This window comes from Haliotis cracherodii, unplaced genomic scaffold (genome assembly GCF_022045235.1).
Source record: "Haliotis cracherodii isolate W230 unplaced genomic scaffold, xgHalCrac1.p SCAF_15, whole genome shotgun sequence".
NCBI lineage: Eukaryota > Metazoa > Mollusca > Gastropoda > Lepetellida > Haliotidae > Haliotis > Haliotis cracherodii.
Genome location: NW_027266270.1, coordinates 6,051,465 through 6,064,098, shown reverse-complemented (window position 1 = coordinate 6,064,098; position 12,634 = coordinate 6,051,465). Strand labels below are relative to the sequence as shown.

Sequence of the window (12,634 nt, the reverse complement as noted above, 5' to 3'; positions counted from 1 at the left end):
TCTCAGTGAATGCTATGTTGTGTGTCGTCCTATCTCAGTGAGTGCTATGCTGTGTGTCGTCCTATCTCAGTGAATGCTATGTTTAGTGTCGTCCTATCTCAGTGAATGCTATGTTTAGTGTCGTCCTATCTCAGTGAATGCTATGTGTAGTGTCGTCCTATCTCAGTGAATGCTATGTTGTGTGTCGTCCCATCTCAGCGTTCGAGAAGTCGGCCATCGCCTGTGTACTCGTCTGGGTAGACAGGCACTCTGTCAAAACCCTGTTTCATGTTCAGAAGTTTTAAATTTTGTGTTCTGTTGTCCTTTCAGAATACAGCCTTGAACTGTCGCCTGTCAGTTTCGACAGGTAAGCCGTGTGCCTCGATTACAACCCAGACTTGCGAGAAGAACACCAGTACGAGAGGAAAACTCCGATCACAACAACGTGAAGAAAATGTGTTTCAGCTAAGCTAAGTGGATCGTCAACTTTCAGTTCGTTCAATCTGACTAAGATGGATGTCATGAAATGGATTAGAATGACCAATCTGTACATGTGTGCACTGCTGTTGTTGGTTTATAGCCTAGTCCACAATGTTGACTGTGACATAATTTGTCTTGTCGATATTAGACCGATACTTTTCCTGGTCATCCATATAAAAAACCTTGTCTGCCGTCTGGGTATCAACGCATATGCCCGCATATACAACAGAGCAACGATTTCGAAATATCTCTTCACTTTCCATTTGCTCCTTTTTGTTTATTCTTTACTTTTGTGGTACGTCATGCCCAGAGTTATATCAGTCCTGGACCATCATATTGTAGAATCACCTCATCAGCGATTTTTCTATTTTAATCATACACAATACACTGCACGTCATGATGACTTCACTAAGTTTATATACACCTTGAGGGGATTCCAAGGTGAGGACACGGAAATGGCATGCCAGTACCCATTTAATGTCGGACAGCTTTTGTGGCTATTAGATGGAGAACAACTGGTGAACTCCCGGCGCTATGACATATTTTGGCGAAACAGTACACAATACAGAACACGTGTTTTGAGAATACGTCTCCTTACACACAGAGACTTTGGTACATATTCACTTGTTGTAAATCATCGGAATAAAACAGCCACGGAGCTTGTGCGAAGGGGGGAGATGCAGCTTCGAAACAAGTTTACACTGTATTCTGCTGTATGTGAATATATACTTATAGAAGATTTGCCACAGGTGGAAACAATTATGGTACCTCAAGGTGGAATTTTCAATGTAAGATTTTCTTATATTTCCTCCTCCGAATATATGTATGTTGACAAGGCTATAAATGGGCAGCCACTGGAACTAGTTTGTGATGAAGTGAAGGACCGAGGTTCGTGGCTGATGTATTTATATATTAGGTATATCCGTGGACAAAAAGAATTGACATATTTTAGTTCTACAGAAATCCCTCTGAATACACCATTGTTTTCCCACAATGTATTAGTTTCCCGTTCTGGGATCCATATGTGTCCCAAGGCATTTGGAAATCTGTCAGTGTCATATTTCCGGAGAATATTCAAACATAAAAAAAGAAGATTTGAGCTGATAGAAATAGAGGATGCCCAGTCTTATATCATAGCGCCTTCGCGATCACCATTTCTGGACTGGATAATTGATGTTTTATGTAGGGCTAAACCTACGGCTGGCTATACTACGATGAATGAATCTACACTTCAGGAGATGTCCCTGTACAATCTAGCTATTGAATTATGTGTGTTCATTTTGTTGGTTGTTTTTGGCCCCATACTGGTTTTCCTCACTGTGTTATGTGCTTGGCGTATCGATATCACTTTGTGCTTTCTTAAACGTCAGAGATCACGACAATCACGTAGATATAATCAAACATGTACATATATTGTGTGCTGTGAAGAGGACACCCGGTGGTCTGTAGGGATAATTGATTCAGTGATCACAGAGAAAGGTGATATTACCTACATACACAACAGGGACACCCACCCTGGTCAGACAGAACTGGAAGGCATCGGGGCAGGGATGAAGAAGTGTCCGACGTTTGTCATCGTGGTGTCAGAGTTTGCTGTGGAGGACCCGATGTGGCAGCACCAGGTGAACGTCATTCTGGACAGGCTTGTGAGGAGAGAAGTACCAGTCTACAATGTTCTGTTTGTGAGACTTGATGGTGCTCGTTACCCAGCAGCGGCGGATGTGATTCATGGGAGGAAAGTAACAATCATTGACTGGGAGGAAAGGAACATGCAGGAGCAGTATGTTCAGGCTAGGTGTGATGAAGTCAGGTGTTGGGTATTGGCATCTGATCCTAACCTGTATTTGACCAATGGTTAACCAGCTATCTGACGGTTGAATCGGATAATGTTTCTGACATTTCACATTTCACAAATGTACATACAAGGCCGTATTGCGATACGTATCACAGTAGGTAGAAAGTTGCCGCGTCGTGAAGACAAAGGGAACAATACCCAAGAACAATAGTGAACAATAGAAGTAGGTCAACCCTCAGCCCTCACCCAACTCTCATGACCTCGAAAGGAACAATAGAAGTAGATCAACCCTCATCCCTCATGACCTTGTACCCGATGACCTTGACCTTGTACCAAGATGAACTGAGCATCTTCTTGTATGTCGCAACACCATGTGAATGAATAGAACAGCTATTCCTTTTGTTCGTCAATGTATATATATATATATATATATATATATATAACAGACAACCAATCATTAAAATAGTAAACTTTGCAAGTCCAACATTCATGTTAACTAGTTATTATAGTAATGTCTGTATCAATCACTTTAGAACAGAATCACACTATCCCAGTTCGACTGCGGTGCTTCAGCAAAAAAACCCATTTCAACCCTGTCCAAAACTGAAACCTTCGTTCTTTTTTTGTCAGGTAGTTCAGCAAAAAGGTCTAGCCTCGCATCTGCTAGTGAACTCATCTTCTTCTTTAATCATAATCGCATCCTCTCTTTTACCAATCACACCTACAATGTTAACATTTCGCACTCCAGAGACCACTTCTCCTGCTCTATCCACGGATCATCTGTACCTGTCCATCCCTCCAAGTGAATCTTGCGTTTAACACAGAAACGGGTGTCTCCTCTGTTTTCATAGATAAACCCTGCATGAGCCATGTCTTTAACTTTTTGTTTCATCTGTAAAGGCCAGTTCGGTATAAAACTAGACAATCGTGTTTCAAATTTGCTCCAATCTGTATCAGGTGTTCGTGATTTGAAACCCACAGTGTCTGGGTAAAGATCCATTTTTTCTATGTGTTGTCTTATCCCTTCTATCTGCGAAAAAATGATACAAACTTTTAAACTCACGCTTCTTAAATCACTAGCTTCAAGTTACTTTATGAAATGACATGTCTTAGACCAATCGCTGTAAATGTTATTTGTAGTTTGAATGCATATCTACCCAATCAGATTTTATGATTCAAATGTTCTATCCATTATTCAATCATATTTCATGTTTCATAGTTATGAAGATTGTTTTTTCCATCCCTTATACTGCAATCGACATTAAGATTTACTCACTATCGGTCGTTCAACATTGACTACACCACCTATCCCCGCAACATGGTCAGGGCGGTCGGGCAGCCTAGTGGTTAAAGCGTTCGCTCGTCACGCTGAAGACCCGGGTTCGAATCCCGACATGGGTACAATGTGTGAAGCCCATTTCTGGTGACCCCCGCCGTGATATTGCTGGAATATTGCTAAAAGCGGCGTAAAACCCTACTCACTCACTCACTCACTCACTCCTTTCACTCAGCATTATCTTACAAGCATTATAACTGATGATATGTCATTTAACCGTGCTGAACAATATTATATGAACACAAAGCAGTGATAATGAAACAGCACAGCAAATTTTAAACTGTTCAATCCCCCTTGAACAGAAAAGACTTGGTAAACGTGTTAGACATTCTCAGCTACATTCTGGTGGAAATGAATTGATTATTTTGAATCATGAAGAACATGTTAAATTTCTACACATGGAAAATTGTTCATCGTACCGACGATCTTCTCAATGAAACTGTGATGACGCAGTCATCTGAATGGTTTCAAGACCGCCAACAATATATTGAAGACGCAAAAACAAAATATCATGACGAAGGCAAGTCGACTAAACGCTTTATTATCTAGAAAATACGTCCACTTCCTATCGTAGTTGGGGGGCACGGGTGGCCCAGTCGTCTAAGGCGCCGCGATTCGCTGCGCAGAGTTGCGTCCCTTAGGCACGCCAGAAACCTATGATTGTGGGTTCGAATCCCGGTTCGCCCCGATTATGTTTCTAGGTTTGTCAGCACCATACCCGTGCTCGTGGGTTTCACCGAAGTGGTAAACGTCTTAGACCTGCATCACTTCGGGCTTTCCTCCCACGTTAAGCTGACACGCCGTGATATAACTGGAATACTGTTAAAAGCGGCGTTAAACCCAACTCACTCACTCACTATCGTAGTTGATGAAGTACAGTCTGTACATTATATTCAGTATATTGAATCCTTACTCACCTTATGTTATACCTTAGAACTTACAAAAGTTATTCAAACGAATTCTGTTTCGCTTGCATGTTTGAAGAGGAAAATGAACATATTCATACATGTCACAACATGTCGGAAGAGAAGGTCAAAATGGGGTTTTCTGAGTTGAATGATGATCGTGCTATTGAAAACTGGATTCATCTCATTCACGATGACCCCTGTGTTAGTTGCGTGTCACCATTTATTTTATGTCAATATCAGTGTAAGGATTATCGTGATGCGAGTTTCAAGACAACCCAGTGGATCAACGAACTGAAACAGCGTGTTAAGAAAATGTTGCACTTTGAAAGACTGTACGTTTAAACAATGATAAACATTATCACATTGTACCTTATAAAACTGTTTGTTGTGAACATTGTACGCACTTAAATTGCTTGTATTAAATTTACCAGTATCACATATTCCTTTGTGTTTGTTCAAACAATTTGACCTAGATTTAACGAAGCAAATAGACTCAGTCAAATTTATTCTCACGTGCGTCGACATATTATCTAGGTACGCGTGGCACTACCTCTTCTCAATAAAAAGCCAGACACTGTTGTGGAGGCTTTCAAAGTCATCTTAAAAAGAAGGTCGCGTTCCTAAGAATATACGCGTAGATGGTGGGCGTGAATTCTAGGGTGCCTTTAAAGTTCTTATTAAAAAGCACAATATAAAACTTATCGTCACACATAATGAAAACATAAAAAGCAATTATGTGGAACGTTTCAATAGAACGTTGAAATCGCTGTTACCACGCTACATGACACACAGCAACACAAAGCGATACATTGATGTGTTACAAGACCTTGTCTATAATTACAATCACAATCACAATCACAATCTCTACCCGATCTATCGCCAGCACAAGTGAACAAAGCCAACGAGATCAAGGTGTGGCGATATCTTTATGTGAAACCAATGTTAACATTCTTCAAAACAAACAAAAGATATTTCTATATAATATTGGTGACATGGTTCGCATCTCATAGCTTATAAAGCCTGTCAGTAAAGAACTTGACATTCGCTGGACTGAGGAATTGTTTAGAATAGCTAATCGCACACGTAGACAAGGCATACCTATTTATCGTGTAAAAGACTTTCATGGAGAAGTAGTGAAAGGAAGTTTTTTATTCTAATGAACTGCAATAAGTAAATAAAGACGGGGACATCAAGTGTAAAGTGGAGAATGTCCTTAAGAAAAGGCATGTGAGGGGAAAATCTACTATTTGGTTCGTTGGTTGGGTTGGCCTAATTCTTTCGATTCATATGTTAAGAAAGCGGTTTGAAAGACGTGTAAATAGTAATGGAGAAATATCTGTTTCTTAAGAGCTCAGACTCTAAAATGTCATATTTTACCAGAAAACACGCCATATCACTTCAGAGTAAAATTAAATCAGAGGTTAACATTTGAGGGTTTTTGGGTAGTTTCTTTAGTTGAACTCAATTTCGGAAAGACAGATCTTAAGGACATGAACGACGCCTATGTTGATATTCTATGCAACATATGCGATAGCTCACTGGTAGGTGAAAGACAGACCACATTGTTGAGACGTGTTGATCTAAGACATGGACCCAGTTACTTGTTCGCTAAACCCTTTTACATTCCTGTCTCTGTGAAGGAGACGCCAAATGTAGAATTACATATAAGAGCTAGTAATGGAACAACTGAATCATTTATTAAAGAAGAGACTCATGCGAGACTACTCTTACGTCAGTATCCCTTCTTAGACTGAACATTTTATCATGGAGCACTTACCCGTTTATGTACCTGACTATTCTTAATGGAAACAGTACTTTGAGAAACACATGGTAGGAGCAGTGACAAATGTCACTGGAGGTAAAACTCAGAAGATGAATTACATTATTTCTTCAAATAACGTGTCAAGTGACAAACGTAAGGAAGCCCCTAAAGTTACACTACGAGTGTCATCTGAATCGCAGAGCGAAGTTGAGTGAGCAGGTGCGAAAGAAAAACGCATCAAGGCTATAAAACGCAGGTGAGAAGATTGTCACATCCAAGAAAATATGTGCACTGCAAACATACCTGTTAAATGACAAGGACTTCCAAGAACTTGTGCACGACAGCCTCTCGCTATTCAATCTGCCGCCTTATCAGACCAGTATATTTCAACATTATTTTGTCAACATTCGCCCACTGAGTCAAATCAACGATTCTTCAACAGTGGAGTTTCAGGTAACGAATTCAGGAAGTGATTACATTGATCTGAAACGCTCACGCTTGCATCTGAAGTTGAAAGTCACTCATGCAGACGGCGCTAGCTAAAGACGAGCACGTGGCACCTGTTAACTTGTTTATGCAAGCCTTATGGTCTCAGGTGGCAGACTACCTGCAAGGACAACTGGTATCATCGACAAACAACCACTATGCTTACAAGAGCATGATGAAGACCCTACTCTACTACGGAGAGGATGCGAAGAGATCGCAGTTGTTTTACAAGGATGCAGGGGAGACCAATGCCGACATTGAAAGCACTGATCCTATCACGGGAACCAATACAGGATTATCAATGCGTGGAAACTTCATTGCAACAAGCAAGAGTCTGACTCTTTCCGGTCCCATCTACGAGGATGTGTTCAACATGAATCGTCACCTAGTTAACGGTGTCGACATGAACCTAAAGTTTTACAGAACATCACCTTCCTTCAGTTTAATGAGTGGAAAGAGCGGTCAATCCTACAATATTGAACTCCTAGATGCCTATCTAAAAGTCTGTAAACTGTAAAGTCTGTAAGGTGAACTCAGCTTTGATTTTGGCTCACAACAATCTGTTTCAAAAATCCAATGCTCTCTATCCTTACACTAAAACAGAGGTGAAGGTGACTAGCATTCCATCGACCAAGCCGAGTCACAGCATAGACAACGTGTCTAGTTACGTCGCCAATCGTTACGTTGTAGGTTTTGTCTATAGTGACAGTCTCAATGATAGCTATCCAGGGAACTGTTTCAATTTTCAATCATCAATGATAAAAACTGTGAGCCTTTTTGTGGATGGTGTCAGTGTTCCTGGAAGACCGGTCGAGACAGACGACGTAGGGGCCTACGTCAACCTGTTTGATGGAACAGACCTGTGGAGGAAGAATGTAGGAAACCAAGTAGTCACCAAGACTCTCAGTTGCATTGTACTCAGTGAAAGAAACAGTATCATCGAAATTGACCAAGCACGAAACGTGTTTGTGAAATAAGGCTATGAACTCTTCCTAGCTACTGTGCGCCACTCGGTGTGATCGCAGTTTAAGGACACATGCACTAGGTGTGTACGCCCGCGATACATTACCACACATATCACATACCAACAGAGAATGGGTCACGCAGAAGGGTAAACATTGGGTAGCTGTTTATGTTAAGGGAAACAGAGTAGAACTGTTCGACAGCCTAGGACACCAGCCTGATAACGCATATGTTCAGTACCTAAAGTCCCATGTATCGCATTATACCTACAACACTGTACAGATACAATCATCGGATTCTACTGTATGCGTTCTTTATTGTTTATATTATCTACTTTGCAAAACAAAAACTAGGGTGAGTTTGTATGATGTTGTCAATCAGTTTGATACTAGTAATCGCATATCTAATGACTCCTATGTTTACAATTTAATTTGTCGTTATTTTAGATACTGCACCCATTCGTGCAAACCTCGTTGCGCTTACCATTAGTACCTTTGTATGCATGTATATAGTTTCTACATAATAAACTTTACAAATGCCTTTATAATTTCTCTTATTAATAAATATGAAAGCAAAAATGATTGTAGCTCATTGTGTTCTGTTATTCACCGCGGATACGGTCATGGCTCGGTACGTACTGAGACATTACGATTTTCTAAGGCATTTATTAGCATTCAATGACAGGCGTGAAATTATAGTGAGTGTGAGTGAATTCGGTTTTACGCCGCTTTTAGCAATATTCCAGCAATATCACGGAGGGGGACACCAGAAATGGGCTTCACACATTGTACCCATGTGGGGATTCGAACCCGGGTCTTTGGCGTGACGAGCGAACGCTTTAACCACTAGGCTACCCGACCGCCCCGTGAAATTAGAGAAGATATCATCGGTATGAATAGGGAGCAAATGTTAGGCGTTGTAGCTATAGTGAGACGCTAACTGTATAATCAGTTACCTGTAACCAGATATGAAAGGAGACGTTTTCTCCAACGAAACCGGGGCGGTCGGGTAGCCTAGTGGTTAAAGCGTTCGCTCGTCACGCCGAAGACCCGGGTTCGAATCCCGACATAAGCCACCTAACCTAATAGTGTATTGTTACGCGATCTGGCAGAACATTTATACCTTCATGCAACAGCTCATTCAAAACATTCAGTTCCATGATCCTAATGAAAATGACCTGCGAGAGTGGCCTGAACAGTCAAAGAAAATCCTTAAACTTGATAACTTTATAAATAAAAACAAAAAATATTTGTTATCTAATGTAATAAAATGTTTTACCAGTGTGTACTTAGCGAAGTATGCCAGAATCCAAACACCTTCAATCGAAATTGGATATTTATGAATTTTGTAATGAATATATGGTTAGGTTGAATCTGTACTACGAGATCATTTTATACAATCACGGACAAATAATACATTCTCTAGTTCCAAGGGGTTATTCTATATTCGCTATTTAAGACTCACCTCTTTTCGAAAAAAGTGTGTTACTTTCCCGCAATATACCAATGCCTTTACTTAAATACAGAGCCTCTTATCACAATTTACCGATAGAGACCGGCAGATGTCGTGGTCTGCTCAACATAGCGAGCACGCTACTCTCCATCTATTACAGATAAATTGACTATTTAAATGTCTTTATTTTAGCTCTATAGATATATACACTCATCAAAAAATGAAACGCACAGGTAGTATATATGTAGTTCATTGAACCTGACTACATAATAAATCCGGTATAAAAATTGGATATATGTTATTGGAAAATGTTGGTGGCCTGATGTTCGATAAACGGTGCGTCAAAACGCAGCCATTGCGGATTTGCAATGTCTTAGACGGCATTGTTTTCACACTTTTCAAAAATGTTATGGAGGAAACCAGTAATGCAAAATGCACGTGCAAGTTATGACATTCATATCTCGTGGTAGTGGCTATAAAAAGACAAGCATAACCCAATAATTTGTCATTCAATTTTCAACATTTTTCAGCCTCACCTTTCTCCAATCATTGACCGCCAGAGGAAGCTGCTTCAACAGGACAACGATCCACCGCACACAGCTCGTGTCACGGTAGACTACCCTCCTAATGCCATCATCAACGTCGTGTCCTGGCCGTCGAGATCTCCAGATCTCAACCAAATGGAAAACCTCTGGTATGAATTCGATCGACGTGTACGTCAACGTCAGAACACGCCGCAGACACTCCCACAACTGGCCAACGCGTTTCAATCAGAATGGCGCAGAATTCCGCAGGACAGAATTCGTACACTTATCCGGTCAGTGCCGAGGAGATGCAGAGCCGTGATTGCTGCCCGGGGCGGTCACACGAGATACTGAGTTCAGTGCAACCTTGTGGCCTTATGTGAAATATGACAATGAACAATTTTCAATGCCTTTGTACAACGAAAACATGTAACTATCGATCTCCAAAAGTTCATCCAAATTTCAATATCTATGATATTAAATGAAATATATCGACTTTATTGGGTACAATAAATGTACTAAAAATCTAACTTTGCGTTTCTTTTTTTGAAGAGTGTATGTATTCAGCATCAGGTATATCGATGATCTAATATCGTTTAATAACCATCAAATAGCCGATTCCTTTCCACTGATTTACCCACCTGGACTTGAAATAAAGGAGACGAGTGCGATCCTCTCATATGTATCATATTTAGATCTATGCATAAAGATTCAGAGTGACAAAAGACTCCCCTTAAGATTAAATGACAAGATGGATGAATTCAGCAGTTCCAGCCTTTGGTGTTTACATTTCACAACTCTTGAGGTACAATCGCGCATGCTCTTTCTTCCAAGATTCCAAAGACCGTCACACGACTCTTGCTCAGAAGTTGTTTGATCAAGGTTACAAAATCCAAGGCCTCAGCAAAGCTTTAAAAACGTTTTATTTTAGCCATGTGGAGGACATTTCCAAATTTGACGCATCAGTGACAAAGATGATGTCCGATGCAATTCCCTATTTTCACTTGTACCCATATGCTCCCATGTTGTTGTTTTTTCTCAGAACAATTGACTTGCCTTTGCATGTGTTTGCGACGAGAGTCAAGTGTGCTTTTGGCAGAATGTTTTTTAATGAATATGGAAAGGGGTCTGTCGCTTTTATTCCAAATGTCAACCAGAGATTGGTACAACTGATCTAGCGTTACCGGCTGATGTTGGTCCTATCGTTGGCGTCGATCCATCCTATCAGGTATGTTTTATGGAGGTCTAGAGAAACAGCCGGCCCTGGCAGTACAGCAATGTCATGCTGCCTCAAAACATCACGTGCAACATGTGGGCGGGCTGCGACGTGACGTTACGTGCTGCGTGCGCCATTTATGTTGCCATGAACAACGATGAGCTGGGTTCTCCAATGAGTAGAGATGCCACCCCATCGATACAGAATTTATTTCAAGATGGAGAGCGAACGTGAACATGGTAACATGAAAGTGCAACCGGAGTGTTAACCGAAGAACTACAAAATTGATATTGTACATGCTGAGAAGAGTTGTATACTCTGTAATTAGTAGTACTACATCATAAATGGAAGTTGTTGATTCTCTTATGAGAGAATTGGTGCTTACTGTGTTATAAGCAGCTTCGCACCAAGCGCTTATTGAATTTGTTTGTTTATTGTTTAACACCGCTCAGCAACACGTACATTCCAGACATATGGTGGCTGTCTGTCAATCGATCGATTCTTGACCGGCAATCCAGTGATTGACATCATATTAGGAATCGACCCACGCAACAGGGACACAATAGTTAGCATGCATCAACCAAGTCAGCAAGCCTGACCACCCGATCCCGTTAGTCACCACTTGGCTTCACTTACGACAACCATGGATTGCTGGAGACAAATGCTAACCCGGATCTTTACGAGTTTATTTTGGTTGGTAACCTAACGCCTAACATGCAGCTTGATTTGTATATATATATGTACTACCCAGGGAGCTGAGAATGATTATTGCGTGCACACTGATAAAGTGACCGGGGTAATAATAGCGCAATGACCATGCCCCTGTGTGGTCTGGAAGTATGCGCAATATAAATGGCCTATCATCACCATCATCATCAGCATCATCATGCATCATCATCATCACGGGGTATCAGCTTGGTGAGGAAGGAAAGCCCGAAGTAATGAAGGTCTCGGACGTGGGAACCACTTTGGTGAAACCCACGGGTATGGTCCTGACAAACCGAGAAATCAAACCAGGAAGAATCTGGGATTCGATCCCATGATCACAGGTTTAGGGTATGTACGCCTAAGGGACGCAACTCCACACAACGACCTTCAGCAGACGACTGGCTTACCATGCAGTACCCGTGCTCCCGCACTGCCGTAAACCGCGTAAAATAATTCGCACACATCTATGCTTCGAGTTGATTCTTTAAAAAAGTATATCAGATTTTTAGATATTACAATTTAACTGCGATTTTCGTTTTAGAATTCTGTGAAATTCTTTCACGATTTATGAAATTACCAGAGAGACAATTAAACTCCCTAGATCTAGATCGATGTTAAAATATCTCAATATCTTAAGATATCGGTGCTCATTTATCAATATCAGCTGGAATAAACAATTCGACGTCAATGCGAGCTGAAAAAGGTAAATGTGCCATACGTCAGACTTGAAAGAAAATAAAAACACGTTTGGGTGCACTTTTTTCGGTGATCTCGTTAATATGACATTGTAAATAGTAATCTCTTGTATGGATAAACGGGTTTCGGGTCTCGCGCGCCTTTCAAAACAATCACTGTGTTGTGACAGGCTTCTATCCAAAACATAAACACAGTTTACAAGACATGGTTGCTTAAGGATAGGAACTACGAATAAATAGAAAGTGATATTGCGAAAACATGATGTACTATTTGTTCTGTATTTGCACATGCCTGACCCACGCGCAAGAAGTCATTGTTGACAGGGATGC

At 40.9% G+C, this 12,634-nt stretch overlaps 1 protein-coding gene across 1 annotated transcript in view; it reads left to right on the top strand.

The window, feature by feature from the left end:
* Positions 1–2,671, top strand: part of LOC139461750 (uncharacterized) — a 33,198-nt gene extending 30,527 nt beyond the window's left edge. Inside the window, exon 2 of the mRNA XM_071243207.1 lies at positions 310–2,671. Coding sequence (XP_071099308.1) covers positions 492–2,318 — 1,827 coding nt within the window. The 5' untranslated portion in view covers positions 310–491 and the 3' untranslated portion in view covers positions 2,319–2,671. The remainder of the gene's footprint in view (positions 1–309) is intronic.
* The last annotated feature ends 9,963 nt before the right edge of the window (positions 2,672–12,634 follow it).